The sequence below is a fragment of the Balaenoptera borealis genome (assembly GCF_965194805.1).
Source record: "Balaenoptera borealis genome assembly, chromosome: 20".
NCBI lineage: Eukaryota > Metazoa > Chordata > Mammalia > Artiodactyla > Balaenopteridae > Balaenoptera > Balaenoptera borealis.
In genome coordinates this window covers 20723901-20750597 of record NC_138879.1, presented here as the reverse complement: position 1 = coordinate 20750597, position 26697 = coordinate 20723901, and the positions used below count along the sequence as shown (strand labels likewise).

The 26697-nt window shown below is 41.0% G+C and overlaps 1 protein-coding gene across 9 annotated transcripts in view; it reads right to left on the bottom strand.

Moving 5' to 3' along the window:
- The window catches only part of ATP6V0A1 (ATPase H+ transporting V0 subunit a1), a 55681-nt gene extending 41911 nt beyond the window's left edge, over nucleotides 1-13770 (bottom strand). For 6 of the 9 annotated variants that reach the window (XR_014238318.1, XM_082371360.1, XM_082371361.1 and 3 more), the window contains exons 1-3: nucleotides 13615-13770; nucleotides 11558-11721; nucleotides 455-533 (exon numbers count right to left, since the gene is read on the bottom strand). Coding sequence is in view for 7 of the 9 variants with exons in the window: in XM_082371360.1 (XP_082227486.1) it covers nucleotides 455-533; nucleotides 11558-11674 (196 nt within the window). In the remaining 2 variants the exon portion in view is untranslated. Of the gene's footprint in view, nucleotides 1-328; nucleotides 534-11557; nucleotides 11722-13614 lie in introns of those variants that run through there. The other 3 variants (XM_082371364.1, XM_082371366.1, XM_082371365.1) reach the window with 3 other exon arrangements.
- Between the last annotated feature and the right edge of the window lie 12927 nt (nucleotides 13771-26697).

Sequence of the window (26697 nt, the reverse complement as noted above, 5' to 3'; positions counted from 1 at the left end):
AATCACCCATCTTGAAGGAATGTTGTGGGGAATGAACAAAATAAAGTATATGAACACCCTAACGCTCAACAGGACCTTAATAAATGTTAGATTCTTCCCTCATAAATAGCTCAAATTAAAAGGTGGCTATGCTGAGATCTAAAATTGATGGTGCTCTGGGTCCTACCTCTCAGAATTCTACAGTGTAGTACTGCCATAAAACCCTTCCCATAAAAAAACAACCAGTATTTTTCAGCTTGCAGCCTTGTCATCTCAAACAAAGTTTCTATTAAGCACCACCTAGCCCAAACACCACACGTCTACTCATGCACAAGAAATTCATCTTTACATCAGATTGCAAGATTTTTCCTCTCTTCTTTTCCTCCTGTAGTATTTTCTTCCTTTATTAAGAGGACTCTAATTTAAGACAAATGGCTCACTAGAGGAACATCAGACAAGGCCAAAATGCACATACGAAGCTTTCGATCCATTTCTTCACATCTTCTAACTTCATTCACAAATTTCCGCTGGAAAACGTTCACATCTGGATTTAACTGCAAAATAAGAACAGAATACCAAATATTCAAATACTACATTTCCCCTCTTTCATAAGCAACACATCTGCAAAGTGAAAACCTAATTTACTGTCAATGTATGATGCGACACTAATAAAAACTTTCTACTGATCCACACAACCTGCTTTGGGACCAGTCACACCAACGAAAAGTAAAATCCCCTCCCTCACTGCTGCAACATATTCCTGGAATGGAGGCAAATTAGACAAAGCACAGTGGCACAAAATGTTCTTCCCGGGTCAAAAGTCTCAGTGAGCACAACCACCTCCCACATTTGGGCAATGGATATAATAGAAGCTCTGCCTGGTTTTCCTTCTCTCCTTCTTCCCAATCAGAAGAGACAGAAGGCAAACTTCTCTTGTTCTTTTGCCCCAGGGTCTTCACCTTCTAGGTGATAGGCTGGTTTATTCAATCATACATCACAAGTAATTTTCAAAGCAATGTGACAGATATTCCGGGAAATGCAAATAAGAATAAAACAAGTTCCTACTCATTAAGACGCCTGCAAACTAATAGAGAAGAAAGATGAATACAACCAATAAGAGAGCATGTGATAAATTCCATAAAAGCAATACAAAGAAAGAATTATAGTTACTCAACATTTGCGGAGCACCAAATATGTCCCAGACACTGTATTAGGCACTGGCATAAATATAAAGAATACGAGATATCCTAGCTTTGAAGAGCTATCAGCCCCACAGAAGAGAGACACAAACCAATCAATACAACTTTTGTGATAAACGTTATTAAAGAGTAAGCAAGGGCTTCCCTGGTGGCGCAGTGGTTGAGAATCTGCCTGCCAATGCAGGGGACACGGGTTCGAGCCCTGGTCTGGGAAGATCCCACATGCCGCGGAGCAACTGGGCCCGTGAGCCACAACTACTGAGCCTGCGCGTCTGGAGCCTGTGCTCCGCAACAAGAGAGGCCGCGATAGTGAGAGGCCCGCGCACCGCGATGAAGAGTGGCCCCCGCTTGCCACAACTAGAAAAAGCCCTCGCACAGAAACGAAGACCCGACACAGCCATAAATAAATAAAAATAAATAAATAAAAATTAAAAAAAAAAAAAAAAAAGAGTAAGCAAAATATTGTTGGCAGTTTCCTATACAGTTAAACATATAGCTACCTACCTCATGACTGAGCATTCTACTGCTAGGCACCTGCTTAAGAGGAATGAAAACATGTCCACAGAAATTTGTAAAAGAATGTTTACAGCAGCTTTATTCATAATCGACCCCGAATGGCAATGATCCAAATGCCATCAACAGGAGACTGGATAAAGACACTGTGATATGTTCGTACCATAGAATGCTATTCAGTAATAAAAAAGAATCAACTACAGATATGCACAAAATGAGATTAAATCTCAAAAATACGAGGTTGAGTGAAAGAAGTCAGACATAAGAGTCTGTAATGTATCATTCATTTACCTAAAGTTCAAAAACAGGCAAAACTAATCTATGATGGTAGAAATCAAAACAGTGGTTACCTATGATGGGTAGGGACTGACCAGATGTGTGTTCGAGATAACTTTCTGGGCTGCTGGAAATATTCTGTATCTTGACTGGGGTGGTGGTTATAAGGGTATATAAATTTACCAAAATCATCAACCTGTACTCCTAAGATCTATGTATTTCACTGAAGATAAAGTTTACCTCCATAAAAAAGAAGAGGGGGGCTTCCCTGGTGGCGCAGTGGTTAAGAACCTGCCTGCCAATGCAAGAGACATGGGTTCAAGCCCTGGTCCGGGAAGATACCACATGCTGTGGAGCAACTAAGCCTATGAGCCACAACTACTGAGCCTGCGCTCTTGAGCCTGTGCTCTGCAGCAAGGGAAGCCACCACAATGAGAAGCCCACACACAGCAACAAAGAGTAGCCCCCGCTCACTGCAACTAGAGAAAGCTGAGCGCAGCAATGAAGAATTAGAATTAGAATTAGAATTACCATATGACCCAGCAATCCCACTACTGGGCATATACCCAGAGAAAACCATAATTCAAAAAGACACATGCACCCCAATGTTCATTGCAGCACTATTTACAATAGCCAGGTCATGGAGCAACCTAAATGCCCATCGACACACAAATGGATAAAGAAGATGTGGTATATATACACAATGGAATATTACCCAGCCATAAAAAGGAACGAAATTGGGTCATTTGTAGAGACGTGGATGAGTCTAGAGACTGTCATATAGAATGAAGTAAGTCAGAAAGAGAAAAACAAATATCGCATATTAATGCATATATGTGGAACCTAAAAAAATGGTACAGATGGACCGGTTTGCAGGGCAGAAATTGAGACACAGAAGTAGAGAACAAACATATGGACACCAAGGGGGAAAAGCAGCAGTGGGTGATGGTGGTGGTGGGATGAATTGGGAGACTGGGATTGACATGTATACACTGATGTGTATAAAATGGATGACTAATAAGAACCTGCTGTATAAAAAAATAAATAGGGCTTCCCCGGTGGCGCAGTGGTGGAGAGTCCACCTGCCAATGCAGGGGACACGGGTTCAAGCCCTGGTCCAGGAGGATCCCACATGCCACAGAGCGGCTGAGCCCGTGCGCCACAACTACTGAGCCTGTGCTCTAGAGCCCGTGAGCCACAACTGCTGAGCCCATGTGCCACAACTACTGAGCACACACGCCTAGCGCCCGTGCTCTGCAACGGGAGAGGCCACTGCAGTGGGAGGCCCGCGCACCGCAGTGAGGAGTGGCCCCCGCTCGCTGCAGCTGGGGAGAACCCATGAGCAGCAACGAGGACCCAACACAGCCAAAAATAAATAAATAAAATAAATAAATTTATTAAAAAATAGATTAAATAAAGTTTAAAAATTCAAAAAAATCACAATGCAGCCATAAATAAATAAATAAATAAATAAATTTTTTAAAAAAGAATGAACTGTGAGAGAGAGAGAGACTGGTAACAGAGAACCTAGTAAGGAAATTATTGGCATTATGTATTACATTAATATTAGACAGATGGAATCTATAGTAAAAACCATGATTAGAGATTAAGAGAATCACTACATAATGATAATAAGAACAATTCCCAGGAAAATGAAACAATTCCAAACTTGTGTGTCCCTAATAAAATGCTTATTTGTTTTTCTTTTGTTTTGTTTTTTTTCACTGAGCAGGCAGTACTCAGCCTCTCATTCAGAAATTTCCACTTCAATAAACAAGACATTCTGAAGTGAAAGTAGCCACAAGACTCATGGTAACTTTACTGGTTTCATAATCAGGAGTCAAGGTTCAACTGCAGCCACACCATGGCCTGCTTTGGGTAAGGAGTCCTGAAATATGTGGGCAAGGCATTCTCAAAATATTTCAAACAAACATTAACAGAACTACAAGAAAAAACTGACAAATCTGTCTACGTAGTGGGAAATTTTAATATAATTTTAAAACTATTGATACATCAAGTCCACCAAATATTATAAAGGACAGAGAACATTTGAACAACATAATCAGCTTAATCTAACACTCACACACATTTTCTAACACTGCATCCAATAGTTCTCTCTTCAAGAGTTCATTTATAAAAACTGACCACAAAATAGGTCACACAGCAAGTCTCAGTACAGAATTGGTACCATAAAATGTTCTCTATCATGCAATTAAGTTAGAAATCCATATCAAAAATACAACTTAACATATTTGGAAATTCTAAAATAGCCCTAAGTAATTCACAGCACAAAGAAAAAGTCATAATGAAAATCTCTCTCTCTCTTTTTTTTTTTCCTGTGGCCATGCCACGTGGCTTGCGGGATCTCAGTTCCCCAGCCGGGGATCAAACCCAGGCCCTCGGCAGTGAGAGCACACAGTCCTAATCACTGGACTGCCAGGGAATTCCCTGAAATATCTTAAAATATTTAGAATGGAATGATAATGAAAATGCTAAAGATCAAACTTTGTAGGATGCTGTTAAAGTGGTATTTAAAGGGAACTTTATAGACTTAAATGCAAATAGAAAAGACTAAAAAATTAATGTGTCAAGTGTTCAAGAAGTTAAAAAAGAGATAACAGGAAGTAGAAAACAACAAAGAGCAGAAATTGGGACTTCCCTGGTGGTCCAGTGGTTAAGACTCCGCCTTCCAATGCAGGGGGTGCAGATTTGATCCCTGGTTGGGGAGCTAAGATCCCACATGCCTTGGGCCAAAAAACCAAAAAACATAAAACAGAAGCAATATTGTAACAAATTCAATAAAAAGACTTAAAGAAAAAAAAAAAAGAGCAGAAATGAATAAAAGTTCCTGAACAAAACAAAGTCAAAAGCTGATTTTTTTCTTTTATTCTTCTTTATCATTTTATTTGTTATCATTTTTTCCTAAAAGCTGGTTATTTGAAAAGACAAAATGGACCAAATTTTTGTAAGACTGAGAGAAGGCATAAATAAACATAAGAATAAAAAAAGTTCACTACAGATAGAAATTTCAACAGTTAAAATATACCCATCTAGAAACACCAGGCCTAGAAGGTTTAAAGATAGGTTCTTTCAAAGACTAGATAAGCCCAAAGCTTAGAAAAACTATTCCAATGAGGAGACAAATGAAAGGAACATTCCTCAACCAGTAAGTGAGATTGGCCAGTATAATCTTTATACCAAAATAAGATAAGAATAGTTTGAGAAAGGATAATTACAGACCAATATCATTTATAAATATAAATGAAAAAGTCCTAATAAAATTATTAGGAAATTGAACCCTAAAATTCTTCTGAATACACCTCATGACCGAGTTTCCCAGGCTTACAAGGATGATTTTACGTTTAAAAAAATCTATACAAATGGTCTGTAAGGATATGAAAAAGACTCCACATCATTAGCCATGAGGGAAATGCAAATAAAAACCACTGTGAGATACCACTTCACACCCATTAGGATGGCTGTAATAAAAAAAAAAAGGAAAATAACAAGTGTTGGTGAGGATGTGAAGGAACTGGAACCCTCATACATTGCTGGTAGGAATGTAAAGTGGTGTGGCTGCTGTGGAAAGCAGTGTGGAGGTTTTTCAAAGTGTTAGCATTACCAGATGACCCAGCAATTCCGGGTACATACTCTTGGGTACCGGAGTATATATACTCCAGTATACTCCAGTATATACTTCTTCGGGTATATACCCAAAAGAAGTGAAAATAGGCACTCAAACAAATACCTGTACATGAATGTTTATATAGCAACATTATTCACAATAGCCAAAATGTGAAAACAACTCAAATATGTTCAGCAACTAATGAATGAATAAACAAAAGTTGGTATATACATACAATGGAAAATATTCAGCCACAAAATGGAGTGAGCACTGATACATGCTACAACAGGATGAATCCTGAAAACAACAGGTTAAGCAAAAGAAGCAAGATACAAAAGGCAATGTATCATATGATTCCATTCATATATAATGTCCATCCAGAATAGGGAAATCCAGAAAGACAGCGGTAGATTAAGTGATTGCCAAGAGCTGGGGCGAGGGAGAGATGGGGAGTGACTGCTATGGGTACAGGGTTTCTTTGCAGGGGCGATTAAATGTTCCGGAATTAGATGGTGGTGATGGTTACACAACCATGTGAATGCACTAAATACCACTGAACTGTACACTGTAAAAGGGTGACTTTTTTGGTATATCTCAATTGAAAAAAACATAGGCAGTGGAATCAGACAATCCTGGATTCAAATCTGTGTATCCCTGGGGTATTTTCATCTGTGCTGCAGGTTCCTAAACTGTAAAATGACAGTGGTAGGTTCCACTATTCAAAAGGAGGTTCTACTTCTCAGGTTGCTGTAGGAATGCCTGCAGTAATAATGTAAAATGTTCAACATGACATCTATTCAAAAAATGTAAATTGTCCTTATGATCCTACATGTTAGACAGTAAGGGACTGAAGAATAGACAAGAAGTATGTCAAAGAGAAGAATGAATGAGGGGACAGATAAGCCACAGAAGATTTTGAACAAGTCGAGCAACGAAACATGTCTTGTCTCTCTAAAACCCAGGGCAATATCTTTTGTATAGAAGATAAGTAACAACTAGCTCTATACTGAAACCACTTCTTATACTGAAACCACTCATTTTAATATGCTGCATATTTTCGTACTTAAAAAAAGATAGAAAGCAAAGTACAGATACATGCTACAATATAGATGAACCTTGAAAACATTATGTTAAATGAAAGAAGCCAGACACAAAAGACTACATATTGTATGACTCCACTCACATGAAATGTCCAAGAATAGGCAAATCCACAGAAACAACAATGAAGATTAGTGGTTACCAGGGGCTGGGGGTGGGGAGTGGGGTTGGGAGGAAATGGGGAGTGACTGTTAATGGCTACAGGGTTTCTTACTGGGGTGATGAAAATGTTCTAAAATTGACTGTGGTGATGGTTGTACAATTCTGTGAATATACTATAAGTCATTAAATTGTACACTTTAAATGGATAAATTGTACGGTATGTGAATTATATCTCAGTAAAGCTGTTAAAAAAAATTAGTAGGAAAAAATATGACTATGTAATTCACCAAATTAACGGATTAAAGGAGAAAAAAACATGGCAACCTCAATAAGGAAAGACATTCAATAGAATTCCACAACCATTTGTGACAGTAACTTCAGAAAATCAGAAATTGAAAGGAATCTGCATAATCTAATAGAATTTTCCAAAAAATTAAGAATAAACATCTTATTTAAATTATAAAAAATTTAAAAGATTCCCCTTAAAGTTAGAAGCAAGACAGGCATACTACATGATAGATACAAAGCATTTTGCCCTATTTCCTTATTAACAATAATCCCAATTTTGTTTAGGGAAGCAACTGCTCAGCTGAAAAAAAAAGAAAACCACCACATTTCCCAGACTCCCTTGCAGCTAGAGTATGCCATAATTTTGGCCAATGATAAATTAGCAAAGTCTGCTGAGGGTTTCTGGGAAAGTTGTTTTCCTCCATATGTAAGTACTTCCCCCTCCTCCTTGCACTTCTTTCTTCCTGCCTAGAATATGGAAGAAATGCTGGGAGCTGTGGTGGTCGTCTATAAGGACAAAAGCCAAATGCTCAAGGATGGCCAAAAAGAAACATAGAATGATCTTAGGACACTGATGACAGTGTGAAGCTGGGCTTCATGTTACATGAGAAAAGTACACCCCTAACATTTGGGTTTTCGGTTACATACAGCTAAACACAATCCTAAACAGTATTAGCTTGCTCTTACTCTTCATCAACACGTTATGTTACTGGGACTTCTCTGGTGGTCTAGTGGGTAGGACTCCGAGCTCCCACTGCAGGGGGCCCAGGTTCAATCCCTGGTCGGGGAACTGGATCCCACATGCGTGCCACAACTAAGAGTCTGCATGCCGCAACTAAGAAGGCTGCATGCTGCAACTATGAGCCTACATGTCACAACTAAAAATCCCGCATGCCACAAGGAAGATCCCGCTGCATGCCACAACTGAGACCTGGCGCAGACAAAATAAACAAATAAATAAATATTAAAAAATAAATTTAAAAAAAGTTATGTTATTAAAGGTCCCAATGGATACAGTAAAATAAGAGAAAGAAAAGGAAAAGGATTTGAAAGAAACAGTTCACTCTCTGACAGTGCAGTAAAAAAGATTATATCAAATGTAGCAAAATGTTAACAACTGGTGAATCTACATTAGAGTATTCAGGCTTGAAATTTTTCAAGATAAAAATTTAGGAGGGACTTCCCTGGTGGCACAGTGGTTAAGAATCCACCTGCCAATGCAGGGGACGTGGGTTCGATCCCTCGTCCAGGAAGATCCCACATGCCGCAGAGCAACTAAGCCCATGAGCCCCAACTACTGAGCCTGCGCTCTAGAGCCCGCGAGCCACAACTACTGAGCCCACATGCCACAACTACTGAAGCCCGTGCATCTAGAGCCTGTGCTCTGCACCAAGAGAAGCCACCACAATGAGAAGCCTGCGTACTGCAACAAAGAGTAGCCCCTGCTCGCCGCAACTAGAGAAAGCCTGTGCACAGCAACAAAGACCCAACACAGCCAAAAATAAATTAAAAAAAAAAAATTTAGGAAAACAGAAAATACTGATAACAAAAAAAGAAAAATAAACTTTATATATATGACAAAATATACCAAAAACAGAGGGAAAAGACAAGCCACAGCCTGGAAGAAGTTATCAGTAGAGGATTAGAAAAAAGATTAGCTTCCAGAGTACATGAAGAACTTGAAAAAAAAATCCTACAAGTCAATACAGAAGATATGCAAACCCAATAGAAAAACAGGCAGATAATATGGACAGACATTCATGGAAAATGAAACCCATTATGTCCGATAAACAAATAAGAAGATACTAAATGTACTAATCTAGAAAATGCAAATTAAAACAACAAGATACCACTTGGTAACCATCAGACTGGCCAATTTCTTTCTGTCTGAGCACAGAGGCGTTGACACAATTGTGGAACGACAGGTACTCTCAACCAGCGATGGGAGCACGAACAGGTGCATTCACCCTGAAGTTCACTCGGATAACATCTAACAGTTAGGGATGCACACGACGCTCAGCAACGCGCCTCCTGGTTATAATCCCTGGAGCAGCAGCAGGTCCATGAGATCAACACCATTTTCTTGTAACACTAGGACATCATTTGCCTTTTTCATTCTCATTCTCTCATGAGTGTTCAGTGAAGCTTTCCAGAGGCTCATGAGATACATCACAGCAGACCGACTGCAGAAGCAAATGAGAATCCAGCTTTCTGCTAATTCAGACACTAAAAGATTTTCAAAAGTGTAAAAGCAATATCCCTCTTCTCGAAACTATTTTTTTGTTTTGGAAAACATAGCTATTTTTCATAAAAATGTTATGATAACACGTAGTAGGTTTATTATTATAATTTTTAAATGATTTAATAAGTAAATACTCCAAACATTTCTCAGTTTTAATTTCCAGTACAATAATATCGCTAACTGTAACTCTTATAAAAGCCGTCTGGGGTCCTCAATGTTTCAAGAGTCTAAAGAGGTCCTTAGACCAAAAAGTTTGAGAACCACTGCCCTGGAGAAACTATCACACATGTATACCACAAGACATATATATGAATCTTCCTTGCACCACTGTAGAGCAAAGAACTGCAATCAACCAAAATGTTCATCAAAAGGAAAAAATGATAAACTGTATATTCTTACAATAACTATATAGCAATTTAAAGGAATGAACTAGCACTATCTGTATCAACATGGTTAAATCTTACAAACATTAAATTTAAAAAGTACTTGCTGAAGGATACACACAACATGAAACCATATACATAGTTTTAAAACATATAAAATTATACTATATATTATTTAGTGATACATACATACATACACAGCAAAAGTGGAAAAAAAAACCCAAGGGAATGATAAAAGCAAAGATCATTGAAGAGATTACCTTTGTGGGGGAGGAGAGAGAAATGAATGGCAGGGAAGAAGGATACACAGGAGCTTTCAATTATTTGTGGAATGTTTCTCTTAATTAGATAGTAGAAACATAGTTACAGGCATAACTCGTTTTACTGTATTTCACATTATTGCACTTTGCAGCTATCACTTTGTTTTACAAATTGAAGGTTTGTGGCAACCCTGCACTGAGGAAGGGTTGATCAGCACCATTATTCCAACAGCATTTGCTCACTTCGTGTCTCTGTGTCACATTTTGGTAATTCTCTGAGTATTTCAAACTTTTCCAGTATTATATCTGTTACGGTGATCAGTGATCTTTTTATTGCAAAAAGATTACGACTTGCTGAAGTCTCAGATGATGGTTAGCATTTTTTAGCAACAAACTATTTTTTAATTAATATATGCACATTTTTTTTTTAGACATAAGGCTACTGCACACTTAATAGACTATAGTATAGTCTATAGCCTACAGTATAAACATAACTTGTGGGAATCTTAGTTCCCCGACCAGGGATTGAACCTGTGCCCTCGGCAGTGAAAGCGTGGAGTCCTAACCACTGCACCACCAGGGAATTCCCAACATAACTTTTATATGCACTGGAAACCAAAAAATTTGTGTGACTCGCTTTATTGAGATACTCACTTTACTGTAGTGGTCTGGAACAAAAATAAATATTCATTGTATTAGTCCCTATAATGTTTTGTATGATTGAAATACAACATAAGTAAAAGTTAAGAACACTGAATAGACACAATGGGTGTTAGGTAGGGAGACACCATAGTACCAGATAAAGGATTGCAAATTAAGGATGACTTCGGTTTGATTTAGGTTTCAAGTCTAGAAAACTGGAAGAATATTGATGCATTAGCTCATCTTTAGAAAGTCAGGATGAAGAAATAGTTTGTTAAAAAGGCAAGGTGCTGGGATTTAGACATAACCAGCTTGAGAAGCAGAGATGACAAAAATCTTTTTCGGGGGGAGGTGGGATGGGGGGACAAAGGCCTTCTGAGCTATTTTATTTTATTTTTTTTTAATTGAAGTACAGTTAATTTACAATGTAGTGTTAGACAGAAATCTTAGAGAGTTGTTAATTCAGGGATGGTGTTTCGGAGGTCAGGACCAGAGACACAGATTTGGGACTCACTGAGTAAAGATGGAAGATTTGAGGACAGATGAGATCACCAAAAGAAAAAAAAAAAAAGTGATAGGGAAGATGTGGGTACGGAGAAGCTTAGCCAGAGAGAGCAAAGAAAAGAGTTTCGGGGGCTTCCCTGGTGGTGCAGTGGTTGGGAGTCTGCCTGCCAATGCAGGGGACGCGGGTTCAGGCCCTGGTCTGGGAAGATCCCACATGCCGCGGAGCGGCTGGGCCCGTGAGCCACAACTGCTGAGTCTGCGCGTCTGGAGCCTGTGCTCTGCAACGGGAGAGGCCGCGGTGGTGGGTGGCCCGCGCACCGCGATGGAGGGTGGCCCCCGCTTGCCGAAACTAGAGAAAGCCCTCGCACAGAAACGGAGACCCAACACAGCCAAAAATAAATAAAAAACAAAACGAAACAAAAAAAAGCAGCCCCATAACTACTTACATCACGAAACTGAACCTTTCCGAGTTCTCCTAACTCACTGACACAACAATAAGCAGCTTCTGACTGTAGAAAAAGCTGGGCCAGTGTCATCTCCTCACTCCGGAAAAGCTCCCCCATGGCAGCAGAAAGGACCGGTCAACTGAGTACCTGGATTTCTCTCCAACCTAAGGCAAAAAGAGAAAATTATATGACCTTGGAATTATCAAGAGGACTGAGAGCAAACAACACCCCAGGAAGCCTCTTCCGTTTTGCATTTCATTTCTTCCACTCCATGCTGACAGGTCTTTAACAACTGTTTTGACATCCTTCTTAGAAAGACAGAAAGGAGAAATTGCAACTGCTGTTACGGAATCTTCTCCCAAAGACTGTCTGATGAACAGTCACTTCCTTTGCAGTCGACGTCAGGATTGAATGACAATAATTTGGGACATCTCAATACATAAGAACGTATTCAGATTAAAAACAGGAACTGGCAATCCGAATCAGCTCTTTAAATACCTTGGACACAATATTATGAGGCAGCTGACATTTTTTTTTTTTCCTGTGTCAGGAAACAAACAGAAGAGACCTCGGTTACCCTGTCATAAAGCATGTCTCTGTTGCATCTAGTTTTCTATCCTCTACTGCTAATTTCTAACAGCCAGCACTGCCCTAAAGGTACGGCTACCTTAAAGGGTTTAACTTTCCAAACTCCTCAGAAAACACCATTTTCTCCCAAAAGAATCTAAACACATAAGCATTAACTTAAAAAACAAAAACAGAAAAACACAGAAACAGCTTACACATTAAGCTCAATTTCAAGTCAAGCATGACAGGAATACGTGGTAATGACAAAGCAATTTTAAGTCACAGAGAATAAGCTTTGGACCTCCGCAGCTTTCTGTTTCTTATCCCCACCGTCAAGATTAACTACATTCTTCCATCTGTTAAAGCTTCGCGTGAATGAGCCAATAAAGATTTCCTTTTCAGTCGGTCTTACCGTTACCGGGTAGGAAAGACAATTGGCGCTATCAGTGGTCCTGAAACTGCAATTATTTATTCTCAATCAGCTATTGTAAGGCACAGGCTGTACAGAATCTAAACTCAACAAAATGTACGGTATTTTTAGTATCATGAGGGCATCCCTAATGATAGGTGAAACTGGCATCAAAGGAAGAGCTATTCTTCCGGAAGCCTGGGAGACATTTTGAGAAATGTGAATGACAAAACCTTTGTGCATTTGACGTTCAAGGCAGCAAAACCACGCATTCAGATATAAGCAAGAATTTCTCAAGAGATCATGTAGCTTGACTTTAAGACTGCCTACACCTGAATCATCCAAAACAGCTGTTATCAGATTCCACACTACCCTCAACAAGAATAGATTCCACAACCTCTAAACACATAAAATTATGCCAGATCAGCATAGTTCACAGGCTGCCGATAATGACAGCCTCCAATGAGTTGCCTCCCTGTTTCTGTTCTTTAATGATTACAAGTCTCCCTAGAACATCTCTATCCCACTGGAACCAAAGAGAAAACTAAAAAGGCCACATCAATTCGGGCGCGTGGGGGTCGCAAAAAAAATATGAAGAAACAGTAATCCTGCGCAAGAGGAGTACAAATAAGGTGCTCCCGAGCCCTGCCTCACGACTGTCATCCAGTCCTCGCCTCCTAACGAGGTGTTCAAATTCACCTGCCTCATTTCCTGTCTACCTAGTGAGAAGGAGGAATTCTCTGAGCCCAGGCACACCTACCTCCTGGAGTGGGGAATAAAAGGGGATAATCCTCAAATGGAGAGCCCCTTTAAGAAGCCCCCCAATTCTTCAGCCTACCCAATAACCTTCAGTTCCTCCTCCTTCCACTTAAATGGGGGAAGGGATCGGGGCCTCCAAAAGGGAGTACACCTCCTGTTTCTCTGCCCAGAGGAGGGGTGCCCGAAGAGGGGTGAACCCCCATCTCCTCTGAGACCTGAAGCCCCTGCTAATTTCTTTGACAACCGAGGGGGCCGTTAGAAGGGTTTGCTGTGCCCCTCGGAGGCCGCTCCCTGCCGCGCTGTACCTACAGCCCCAGCTCACCTCCAGCCGCGGGCGGGCCAGCCGCAGCCAATGCAGCCGCCGCAGACCAACCCCACAGCCTCCGAAGCTCAAACCCGCAGCCTCCGCAGCTCCCGGCAGCAGCACCTCGACGTGCGTGCGTCCGCAAAGCCCCGCCCCCGCGCCGCCGCCGGCCTCCGCCCCCACGATGACCTCATTGCCGTTGGCCAATGGGGTGAGGCCTCGGCCGGAGGCCGCATTGCGGAGTCGCGGGGGCGTGGGCGAGACCCTGCGTGCTGACGCCATCTTGTTCCCGCAGCCTCCGCTGCCGGCCCCGGGAGGGCGGTTGTGTGGGGCGGGCGGCGCAGGTGCTCGAAGCCTTAAATCCTTGAGCCCTTCAGAATCCCTTCTCACTAATATGTTTCCTTGAGGCCAGGCTGCCTGCTTTCCTTATTTTCATACCCAAAGAATTAATTCACAACTTCTTCCTCCTCGAGGGAAGTAGCATGAAGGAGAGATTATCATGAAATGACTGGAGAGCTCGAGCGGAGCTTTAAAGGGCTTCCAGCCCCAGTCTATTCTGCGCGCACGCACACACACATGCTTTTTCCTTATTATGCAGGGGAAAAAATTTGAGCCCTAGAGTGGGGAGCGACTTGCTAAAGGTGCTAGATCCTGTAGAGGAGTCTTGATCAGGGGGCTCATTCATTTAAGAATAGAGAACCCCTCTTTAAAAAGGTATTTGCTTCAGTCCTTCCAGCAACTGTCCAGGTTCTACTTTTCTCCAGTTAACAGTGGGAGAAACTGGTGCTTCAAAGACAAAGAACGACCCTGCCTGAAAAAGTTTCAGCGTTACACTCCCTACCGGACTCCTAATCGCCCTCCCCACCATGTTGCGATGGTTACGAAATTTGTGAGACCACCTGGGCGATGCCCACCTGGGCAACAGGACCTGTCCCACTCCCACCCTAAGAAGGAAGGTATATGTGCCTTGACCAATCAGTAAAGGAAATTTTCACCTCGGACCATTTCCTTTGTTTTCTGGCTATAAAAACTGATCAATAGCACATGTTCGGGCTTGACTCTCCCAGGCCATTAGGAAGTTGGCCCGCTGTTCTGGCAGTGACCCTTCCCTCTAATAAATTCTATCTTCTTTACAGTCTGGCTTGTGTCTGGAAATTCTTTTCCAACCCGCGTTCGGACCTCGACAGAAACCTTATTAGACCAGGTGTTGTGAAAGTTAATTTCGAATCTTGTTTGATGGATTCCTGTGTGCCCATTTGACCACTTAAAAGTTTTCTATTCCTCAAAATTTGTAAAAGAATAAGTTTTAAAAAACGCGTTAAGTGACGTCTACCTATTATTTATAAAAACGCCTTTCTCAACTATTGATGTCGATTCCCTTTTCTTGCCCTTCTTTTAAGGAAGAGTGGGGATCCCAAATTGTTTGTCATAACCAGAACCGTATCTAGAAAACTCAGAAAACTGGTTATTCATACTTCGTGGGTGGTGGAACCCTATTGAGATTCAAATGTAATGACGGAGATATGTCTACCTGGCAAAAACATCATTAATCTTGCTTTACCAGCCTAAAGGAAATAATGAAGGGCAAATACCAACGTTTAATTTGCATTTTTCATCTCACATTGTGAATGAAGATATAAAGACTTCGTTACGATTTTGTTGAGAAGTAGCACCTTGGAGAGCCCCAGGCCCTCCCTTTCCCTGTGAGCTTAATTGCTCCCTAGTTCTCTCAACTTTCCCCGCAAGGCGGATAAGGACCCACATTTGAAAGCCTGCCAAGTTTTATAAACTATTACACAATGACTCATTTCCTTCCTTTGAGACTTAAAAAAAAGTTATTTTTTTAACCTCAGGGTCAGCTGCTCACTAACCACAAATTTTCATACTCTTACCTTTAAGACAGCCTTTCATCTGGACTCATATCAATTCCCTTGAATTACCTTTTTTTCACAGCTTCCTTGAAAGTATATTCTCTCGGAGCTCCTTTTCTGTCTCCTTTCATCTCCTGCCATCAATCTTTCTCCAGTGTTCTATTTCTTTTCCCTCCATGCTCTCTTCCTTGGAAGTCTTGCCTATTGTTAGGCTTAAATGTCTATGTGTAAGACATACCTATTTTTCCATCCACCTCATTCCTCCAAGGCTCAGAAATGGAATTTCAAGCTGCCTGAATAATGCTATTCAGGCAATAAACGTTTGCTGAGGCAGTCTGCTATATCGGAGACATGGTGCTAGGTGCTGGAGATAGTAAAATGAAACAGACACTCTTCCTATCCTAGAGGAGCTCACAGCTCAGTGAGAAATAAAGTTCCAACAATTATGAGAGAGAGAGAGAGAGAAAGGTGAGATGAGATTAATACTTCCCATGTGCCAGGCACTTTTCTAAGTGCTTTATAAATATGAACTCATTTAATCCTCACAACGATACTAGGAGGCAGACACTATTATTGTCTTCATTTAACAGATGTTATGGTGAAATTGAGGTACAATAATTTGCCAAAAGTCACTCAGCTAATAAATAGCAGAGCAGGATTCAAACTCAGCCAGTTTGGCCCCATTTCTTGTGCTCTTGAGTGTTGCACTGTTCTGACTCTGTTAAGAGTGCTGTCTCTGAGTCCAACCTGAATTCAAATCTTGATCTGTCATTTAATATCTCTCACTTTACGACTCTCTAAGCCCTAGTTTCCTCCTCTATAAAATAGGGTTAATAATAGTACTTGCCTTATATGTTTATTGTAAGGAAGAAAAGGAACTTAGCACATGCTTGGCACTCAGTCTGCATTCAAAAACTGTTAGCCATCAACATCATCATTATTATTGTTGAGATACGAAATACTATATCTCAGTATTGGACCTGAGGATGTCCAAAAAGTTTACATTGAGGTGGTGACACGAGTTTTGAAGACTTAGAGTTCTCACTGAATAAAAACTGTCTCTTCCTCTGAGATCCTTAATCCTGCTAATGGCATCATATTGTTTTCCTAGTTACCCAGGCTCCAAGCTTAAGCCATCCTTTTTTTTCCTTTTTTTTCTATCTAACATTGTTTACTTAACACAAGCTAAATTAACACAAGTTGGATATTAAAATATCTCTGAGAACAATTTCTACTATTTATATTGTGAAAAATCAAGCAACCACTCTATAATTTGTAAAAATTTCACTTTCAGTTTAATGTTTTCTTCTAATAATTGTCTAAGAATGTCTAATTGGTCAACATTATGTATTGAGTTTTCTCTTTTTAAAAAAAAAAATTTATTTATTTTATTTATTTATTTTTGGCTGCGTTGGGTCTTCGTTGCTGCACGCGGCTTTCTATAGCCGCGGCGAGCGGGGGCTACTCTTCGTTGCGGTGCGCAGGCTTCTCATTGCGGTGGCTTCTCTTGTTGCGGAGCACGGACTCTAGGCACGCGGGCTCAGAAGTTGTGGCTTGCGACGTCTAGAGCACAGGCTCAGTAGTTGTGGCACACAGGCTTAGTTGCTCCGCGGCATGTGGGATCTTCCTGGACCAGGGCTCAAAACTGTGTCCCCTGCATTGGCAGGTGGATTCTTAAGCACTGTGCCACAGGGAAGCCCTTAAGTTTTCTCTTGAACAAAATTTGTATAGAGAGTATAAAACTTTAAATAAGTATGAATAGATATTAAGCTTAAAAATAAATCTGCCCTAGGGCTTCCCTGGTGGCGCAGTGGTTGAGAGTCTGCCTGCCAATTCAGGGGACACGGGTTCGAGCCCTGATCTGGGAAGATCCCACATGCCGCGGAGCAAGTAGGCCCGTGAGCCACAATTACTGAGCCAGCGCGTCTGGAGCCTGTGCTCCGCAACAAGAGAGGCCGCGACAGTGGGAGGCCCGCGCACCGCGGTGAAGAGTGGCCCCCCCGCTTGCCGCAACTGGAGAAAGCCCTCGCACAGAAACGAAGACCCAGCACAGCCATAAATATAAAAATAAATAAATAAAAATTTTAATAAATAAATAAATAAATAAATCTGCCCTAAGTCTGTCTTCTGAGGTTTGTACAGAGGCCTAGAAGGTTTGTACAGGGTCAGTAGTGGGGTCCTCGTGGCAGTGTGTTCTCCTTTTTTTTAAAAAAATTGGAGTATAGTTGCTTTACACTGCTGTGTCAGTTTCTGCTGTACAGCAAAGTGAATCAGCCATATGTATACATATATCCCCTCTGTTTGGGGTTTGCTTCCCTTTAGGTCACTACAGAGCACTGAGCTTTTTTGGTTTTGTTTTGTTTTGGCCGTGCCCTGCAGCATGCGGGATCTTAGTTCCCCATCCAGGGATCGAACCCGTGCCCCCTGCAGTAGAAGCGCAGAGTCCTAACCACTGGACTGCCAGGGGATTCCCCCAAACACAGTAGTTTCTACCTGATTTTTCTCCCCTAGCACTGAGCCTACTCATTCAATGGTAAGTACCATTTCTTGAATGAATGGGTGAATGGGTAGATGATCCTGAAATAAACAGGGACCTCCTAATAGAAATCTACTATCAACAAAAGAACACAGCTATCAGACAAAAAGGAATATGATCACATCCTGCCTTTTTTCTGTCCCCTTCGTTTTATGGACTTCATTATCTGTGGGCAAGAGAGTTTGTGACAGATGCTTGTATTCTTGTAACAGAGATATGAGGGAAAGGTTCCAAGCAGAAGCTAGAATCAGAAACTGTGTGAAGTCAGTGAAAACTTTGCAGAGTCATCAAGTTCAGTACACTAATAGTGCCGATGCTTGTATTCCATGTACAGTTCTCAAAGTTATTCTACATTGGAACATTCCTATAAGGAAAATACTCTAACTTCAATGATGAGTACTTTTTTTGGGGGGCGGGGAGGCCTCACCCTGTGGCATGCGGGATCTTAGTTCCCCGATCAGGGATCGAACCCAGATCCACGGCAGTGAAAGTGCCAAGTCTTAACCACTGGACCACCAGGGAATTCCCCAATGATGGGTACTTTAATAAATAGCTTTTAGTCATCAAAAATCCATCATTCCTTCAGCAAATATCTATTAAGTGCACACTTTATACCAGGCATAATGTTAGAAACTGGAAATGCAAAGAGGAGCAAGGAGCTCACAGTCCATCAGGAGAGAGAGACAAACAGCTAACTGTGATATAACATACATGATATAGCAGCAATTGAAGTAGAAGTCTATGTAAGCCCAGAGAAAAGAGTTATTAATCCTGTTTGGCCTTGCAGGAGGCTTTAAGAAGACATGACATTTGCAATGGGTATTAAAGGATTAATAGAAGTTTGGTCGGAGGAGGAGGCAAAGGCTAACAGAACAGAAATAGTACTAATATCAAACTAAATTCAGATTTTGTTTTCATCACAGTCAGCAAATACAACAACTTAGCCCAAAACTGACTAAAATATTTTGATACAGAATAATCAGGCATTTATGTTGATTTTATCTAGAGTTACCTGTTTGCTTCTCTAGGGAAGAAATAAGTTGTGCTTATGCCTTTCTGTAATTTGAACAAGTACAGCATATGTCCAACAAGATCCAGTATAAACAGGTTGTTGCCACACAGCCTTAGAAGACGTGAGAAATTCCATATGAGGCGTAGCCACTAATGCAATTCTGGGTGTCTAAACTGAGCTATCTCTTAGCATCTGTGAAAATGTCTAAACAATAGTTACAAAAATCAGTTCTACTACCAAGACAAAAGAGAGAACAGAGGCAATGATCTAACCGAGTCTCAAAAAGTTACAAGAATTGTCACTGTAGTGAAATGACTAAAACAAATGGTTTTTTCTCCTTTTTCTTCCTTCCTTTTTTAGTTCGAATGAATGCACAGCAATTGTCTAAATTTCCACCCGTGAAAGGTCAGCTCATGGTGGCTCATCCAACTTAGATTCCTAGATGGGAGTGTTAAAGTTAAACAAAGTGTGTTGAAAAACATATTTGCTCGTGTCTCTTTCTGCCATATGCTTAATTAATTAATTAATTAATTAATTAATTTCCTAGAACTGCCATACAAATTACCACAAACCGAGTGGCCTAAAACAACAGAAATTTATTCTCTCATAGTTCTGGAGGACAGCAGTCTGAAATCAAGGTGTCCACAGGGCCATGATATTTCTAAAGGCTCTAGGGAAGAATCCTTCATTCCCTCTATCTAGCTTCTGGTGGTTGTCCAAAATTCCCGGCATTCTTTGGCTTAGGGATACATCACTCCAATGGCTGCCTTCATCTTCACATGGCATTTTTCCTTCTGTGTGTCTGTATCTGCATCCACATTTCCCTCTTCTGATAAGGACACCAGTCATTGGATCAGTGCCCACCTTAATCCAGTATGACTTCATCTTAACTTGGCCACATCTGCAAATATACTGTTTCCAAATAAGGACATATTCACCTGTTCCAGGTGGACATAAATTTGGGGGGAGCACTATTCAACCCAGTACACTTCCCTTACCAATTTGGGGAAGGAAATTTTGCTCTGCATAATAGTGCAAGCAGTTAGCAGCTAAAATTTTGATTTAAAAGTTAATTCTGGGCTTCCCTGGTGGTGCAGTGGTTAAGAGTCCGTCTGCCATTGCAGGAGACATGGGTTCGACCCTTGGTCCAGGAAGATCCCACATGCTGAGGAGCAACGAAGCCCATGTGCCACAACTACTGAGCCTGTGCTCTAGAGCCTGCAAGCCACAGCTACTGAAGCCCACGTGCCTAGAGCCCGTGCTCCACAACAAGAGAAGCCACTGCAATGAGAAGCCTGCGCACCGCAACAAAGAGTAGCCCCCATTTGCTGCAACTAGAGAAGGCCCGCGCGCAGCAACGAAGACCCAACACAGCCAAAAATAAATAAATAAAATTAATTTATTTTAAAAATTAAAAATAAAAATAAATAAATAAAAGTTAATTCTGCTTGTCTTCATCCATTGAGGTGACAGCAGTGCAGTGTAATGATTGTATGTGTCCAGTCAAATAATTTTTTGTTTTTCCCTTTTACATAAAAATGAACTCTAATTCTTAAACTATTCTACCAAAGATCTGATTTGAGTGTTGGATGAGAGATTTCTCCTGCACAACCTTTAGGTGACCTGGCATGACCTTGACTATTGTTCTTGAAATACTGATTAGCATTTTGTCTCCACAGAAACATGTAATTACTTTTGCAGTTTCACTCTGAGTTCCTCAACATAACACTGTGCTTTTACTTGCAAAGCCTGTCAATGTTTCAAATAAAAGTCTTTAAGTAAAAATCTATTCATAATAGATCTTGAGGCTCCCTTTGAAGCTCAGGCAATGTCAGCTTCCTTTAGCTCTGGTAATGATTACATCCACAAGGGGATATGAATGAGCCTAAGGCATGTGACATTTTATGCAACCCTTAAGACTCTTGTGACCAACACGAGGCAAAAAGCCTCTTAACTTGTGGGAGTTAAGAATGCCATGGAAAGAGTCTTCTTAAAGAAATCAAATTGAGAAAACTGGAGATGGGAAGGAGGGGAAGGATTGAGTGACAGAGAGCAGAGACACCTCTCTGTGACATTAGACCTGAAGTATTTGCCCAGGTAAACAAGAAACAGGCTCAAGATTGCTGAAGCGGAGAATCTAGCAAATGCTTCTGTATTGAGTTTCTAGTGATTCGGAGATAGGAGGTGAGATCTGTAGTAAAGAAATACATGGGAAAATTCCAGTAGGTTCATTGAATCTGGTTGATTTAATGGTCAAGGGAAAGATTCACCTTGAACTTTTGTATTCCCACTGCTTATCTTGGTGCATGGCATTCAATATACACTTAATATATTTTTTTATAAATGAGATTTTAAAAAATAAATAAATTTATTTATTTATTTATTTTTGGCTGCGTTGGGTCTTCGTTGCTGCCCGTGGGCTTTCTCTAGTTGTGGCTCGCGGGGGCTACTGTTCCTTGGGGTGCACGGGCTTCATTGCGGTGGCTTCTCCTGTTGCAGAGCACGGGCTCTAGGCACACGGGCTTCAGTAGTTGTGGCACGCTGGTTCAGCAGTTGTGGCCGTGGGCTCTAGAGTGCAGGCTCAGTAGTTGTGGCACACAGGCTTAGCTGCTCCGTGGCATGTGGGATCTTCCCGGAGCAGGGCTCGAACCTGTGTCCCCTGCATTGGCAGGCGGGGTCTTAACCACTGCCCCACCAGGAAGCCCCTACACTTAATATTTTTGAAAGAAAGCAAAACTGGGAATTTTTCTATTAATTTATTTATTTATTTTTAATTTATTTTTTTAATATCTTTATTGGAGGATAATTGCTTTACAATGGTGTGTTAGTTTCTGCTGCATAACAAAGTGAATCAGCTATACGTATACATATATCCCCATATCCCCTCCCTCTTGCGTCTCCCTCCCACCCTCCCTATCCCACCCCTCTAGGTGGTCACAAAGCACCAAGTTGGTCTCCCTGTGCTATGCGGCTGCTTCCCACTAGCTATCTATTTTACATTTGGTAGTGTATATATATCCATGCCACTCTCTCAGTTCGTCCCAGTTTACCCTTCCTCCTCCCCATGTCCTCAAGTTCATTCTCTACGTCTGCGTCTTTATTCCTGTCCTGCCCCTAGGTTCTTCAGAACCTTTTTTTTTTTTTTTTTTAGATTCCATATATATGTGTTAGCATACGGTATTTCCCTTTCTCTTTCTGACTTACTTCACTCTGTATGACAGACTCTAGTTCCATCCACCTCACTACAAATAACTCAATTTCTTTTCTTTTTATGGATGAGTAATATTCCGTTGTATATATGTGCTACATCTTCTTTGTCCATTCATCTGTCGATGGACACAGGTTGCTTCCATGTCCTGGCTATTGTAAATAGAGCTGCAATGAACATTGTGGTACATGACTCTTTTTGAATCATGGTTTTCTCAGGGTATATGCCCAGTAGTGGGATTGCTGGGTCGTATGGTAGTTCTATTTTTAGTTTTTTAAGGAACCTCCATACTGTGGAATTTCTTTTCTTAACTTGTGACAAACTGATGTAGGTTATTTGCAATCATGTACTTATTTAAGGCTGGAGATTGCTATGCTTTACACTTCAGTTGTTTTTGTTTTATAAAAGCAGCTTACCAGGCTTTTGTGGTATTTTCAAGGAGGGAGAATGGTGAGGAAGGGAGCCTGCAGGAAACTTGTAGGGAGGATGTATAAAGGAGTCATCTTCAGAGGAGAAAGTCTTTTTAGGGGAAGCAGAAAGTTATCCAAGAGGGAACCTTCAGTTGGATATTGCCTTGAGCTGTATTTTCATTACAAGTTTCTTTTTGCTTAGAGTTTTAGAGATTCTGAATACAAGTGAACAATTATTCCTGTTTAAAAAAATATACTTTGGGCCCTTAAAATATTCTGGCAATATGAATAGCTATTGACAACACTGCATTTGAGTAAAATCTTCAAGGTAAGTGAAGTTTAGGAGCTTTCCAGTCAACTTCTATATGCCTCTCTTCTATTCTTTCATTCAGTACAAGGTTTTGTGCTTGATATGACCCAGGCCTAGATATAGGAAATTGGACAAGGGCCCTAACCTGAAGGAGCTCATAATCTATAATACAATACAGATTTTATTAGTAATATATAGATAGTCCTATGGATGCACTGATAAAGGTATCACTAAGTATGCTTTGAAACCTTTACAGAGGAGATGAAATTTGAGTTGTCTTAAAGGATGAGCAGGTGTTTGCCTGTGAACAGACTATGAACCTGGTCTGTTCTCTGCCTGCATTGGGAGTGATTCCACCACTTCTCTGCAAATCGTTTCCTTCAAGACTGAGTTAAAGATCAATCTTTCAATAATGACAACACTACATATGAAATTGCATGAGATATCACTAAAGTTGCACTCAGAGAACGAGAAAAATAATTATAGCTTTAAGCGTGCTTATTAAACAAGAACAAATTAAAGTAAATTAAATAAGCATAACTCAACATGCTTTTTCCTTGCAGTTTTATTGAGATATAATTGACATACAGCACTGTATAACTTTAAGGTATATAGCATGATGATTTACTTACATACACCATGAAATGATTATCACAATAAGTTTAGTGAACATCTCATATAGATACAAAATTAAAGAAATAGAAAAAAATTTTTTCCTTGTGATGAGAACTCAGGATATACTCTCAACAACTTTCATATATAGCATACAGCAGTGTTAACTATATTTATCCTGTTGTACATTACATCCCTAGCACTTATTTATCTTATAACTGAAAGTTTATACTTTTGACTGCCTTCATCCAATTCCCCCTCCTTTCAGCCCCCACCTCTGGTAACCACAAATTATTTTTGTGGTTCTATAAGTTTGTTTGTTTTTGAAATATAACTGACCTACAACACTATGTTAGTTCCTGTTACACAACATAATGGCTCAATAGTTTAGTATATTTCAAAATGATCACCACGATAAGTCTAGTTAGGATCTGTCACCATACAAATATATCACATCATTATTGACTATGTTCCCCACACTACATTTCATACCCGTGACTCATTTATTTTGCAACTGAAAGTTTGTTCCTCTTAATCTCCCTCACCTATTTCTTTCCTCCCCATACCCTCTTCCCCTCTGGAAACCACCTGTTTGTTCTCTGTATCTGTGACTCTGCTTCCGTTATATTATGTTTGTTCATTTGTTTTGTTTTTCAGATTCCACATATCAGTGAAATCATACAGTATTTGTCTTTCTCTGTCTGATTTATTTCACTTGCATAATACCCTCTATGTCCATCCATGCTGTGGCAAACTGGCAAGGTTTCATTCTTTTTTATGGCTGAGCTATGTATCTATATATATCTATATAGATATAACATATATGATTGACATATATATATATCTCACATCTTCTTTATCCATTCATCTGTTGATGGGCACTTCCATATCTTGGCTATTGTAAATAATGCTACAATGAATGTAGGGGGTGTGATCTTTGCTAATTAGTGTTTTCATTTTTTTCAAATAAATATCCAGGAGAGGAATTGCTGGATTGTGTGGTAGTCCCTTTTTTTTTTTTTTTTTTTTTGGCCGCACTGTGCGGCATGTGGGATCTTATTTCCCTGACCAGAGATTGAACCTGTGCCCCCTGCAGTGGAAGTGTGGAGTCTTAACCACTGGACGGCCAGGGAAGTCCCTATTTTTTAACTTTTTGAGGAATCTCCATACTGTTTTTCATAGTGGTTGCATTTACATTTACATTTCCACCAGCAGTGCATGAGGGTTCTCTTTTCTTCACATCCTCACCAACACTTGTTATCTGTTGCCTTTTTGATAATAGCCATTCTCACAGGTGTGACATGATATTTCATTGTGGTTTTGCTTTGCATTTCCCTGATGATTAGTAACGTTGAACAAATATGTTCTCTGACCCTTTCTCTCTCTCTTCTCTTTCTGGGACTCCTATAATGTGAATGTTAGTAGGCTTGCTATGGTCCCAGAGATCTCTTAATCTGCCCTCATTTATTAAAAATTCTTTTTTCTGTTCAGTTTAAGTGACTTCCAGTACTCTGTCTTCCAGTTCGCTGATTCATTCCTCTGTATCATCTAACCTACTGTTGATTCCTTCTGGCGTATTTTTAAAATTTCAGCTATTGTTTTCTTCATCTCTATTTGGTTCTTCTTTATATTATCTTCTTCATCTCTATTTGGTTCTTCTTTATATTTTCTAACTCTTTGTTAAAAATTTCTAACTTCTCACTCTGTTCATTCTTACTTCTCCTGAGTTTGTTTTGTTTTGTTTTACTTATTTGGCTGTGCGAGGTCTTAGCTGCAGCACGTGGGATCTTTGTTGCTGAGTGTGGGATCTTTAGTTGTGGCATGTGAACTCTTAGTTACGGCATGCATGTGGGATCTAGTTCCCTGACCCAGGATCAAACCCGGGCCCCCTGCATTGGGAGCTCGGAGTCTTAGCCACTGGACCATCAGGGAAGTCCCCTTCCTGAGTTATTTGAGCATCTTTGAGCATCAGCCCGGGGGTACTGGGCTACTGCCAGCCTGCTGGTGTGTGGAGCTGGTCCTGGGGTCTCTGACTGCAGGGTCCTGTGGGTCCCAGAGTTGGTGTTGGCCCACTGGTGGGCGGGGCCAGGGCCCAGGGGTCCTGGGGCTGATGCCTGCTCATTGGTGGATGAGGCTGGTCCTGGGGCTAGTGCCGGCCCACCGGGGTCAGGGCTGGGTTCTGGGGCATATGGGGGTCAGAGGGTCTTAAGGAAGCTGGCCTGCTGGTGGGTGGGTCTATGTCTTCTGGCTAGCTGTTTGGTCTGAGTTGTCCCAGTACTGGTGCGGACACACTGATGGGTGGGTCGAGGTTTTAGTGCTAATAAGCTAGAGAGAGGATTCCAAAATGGATCTTGCCAGCACTGGGGTCCTCATGGGAGAATGAGTTCCCCAAATGGCTGCCGCCAGTGTCTATGTCCATGGGGTGAGTTACAGATGCCTCCTGCTTCTCTGGGAGGCTCTCCAGGATCAGTAGGTGGTTCTGACCCAGGCTCCTTTCAAATTACTGCTTCTTCCCTGTGTCTTGGAGGGTGTAAGATTTTGTGTGCACCCTTTAAGAGTGGCGACTCTATTTCCTACAGTCCTCTGGCTCTCCCAAAAGTAAACCCCGTTGGTCTTCAAAGCGAAAAGTTCCAGGGGCTCATCTTCCCAGTGCAGGAACCCTGGACTGGGGAGCACAATGTGGGGCCTGGACCCCTCGCTCCTTGGAGAGAACCTCTGCAATTGTAACTATCCTCCCGTTTGTGGGTCACCCACCCAGGTGTATGGGTCTTGACTATACTGTGTCTCTGCCCCTCCTACCCGTCTCACTGTGATTCTTTCTTTATATCTTTAATTGTAGAAGATCTTTTCTACTAGTCTTCTGGTCTTTCTCATCAATAGTTGTTCTGTAAATCTTTATAATTTTGGTCCACCCATGAGAAGAGGTGAACTCAGGGTCTTCCTACTCTGCCATCTTGGCCACTCCTCTCTCAGCATGTTTTTAAATTAATTTATTTATTGACTGTGTTGGGTCTTCGTTGCTGCAGGTGGGCTTTCGCTAGTGCGGCGAGCGGGGGCTACTCTCCATTGTGGAGCGTGGGTTTCTCTCTAGTTGTGGCGTGCGGGCTTGGCTACCCCACGGCATGTGGGATCTTTTTCCCCG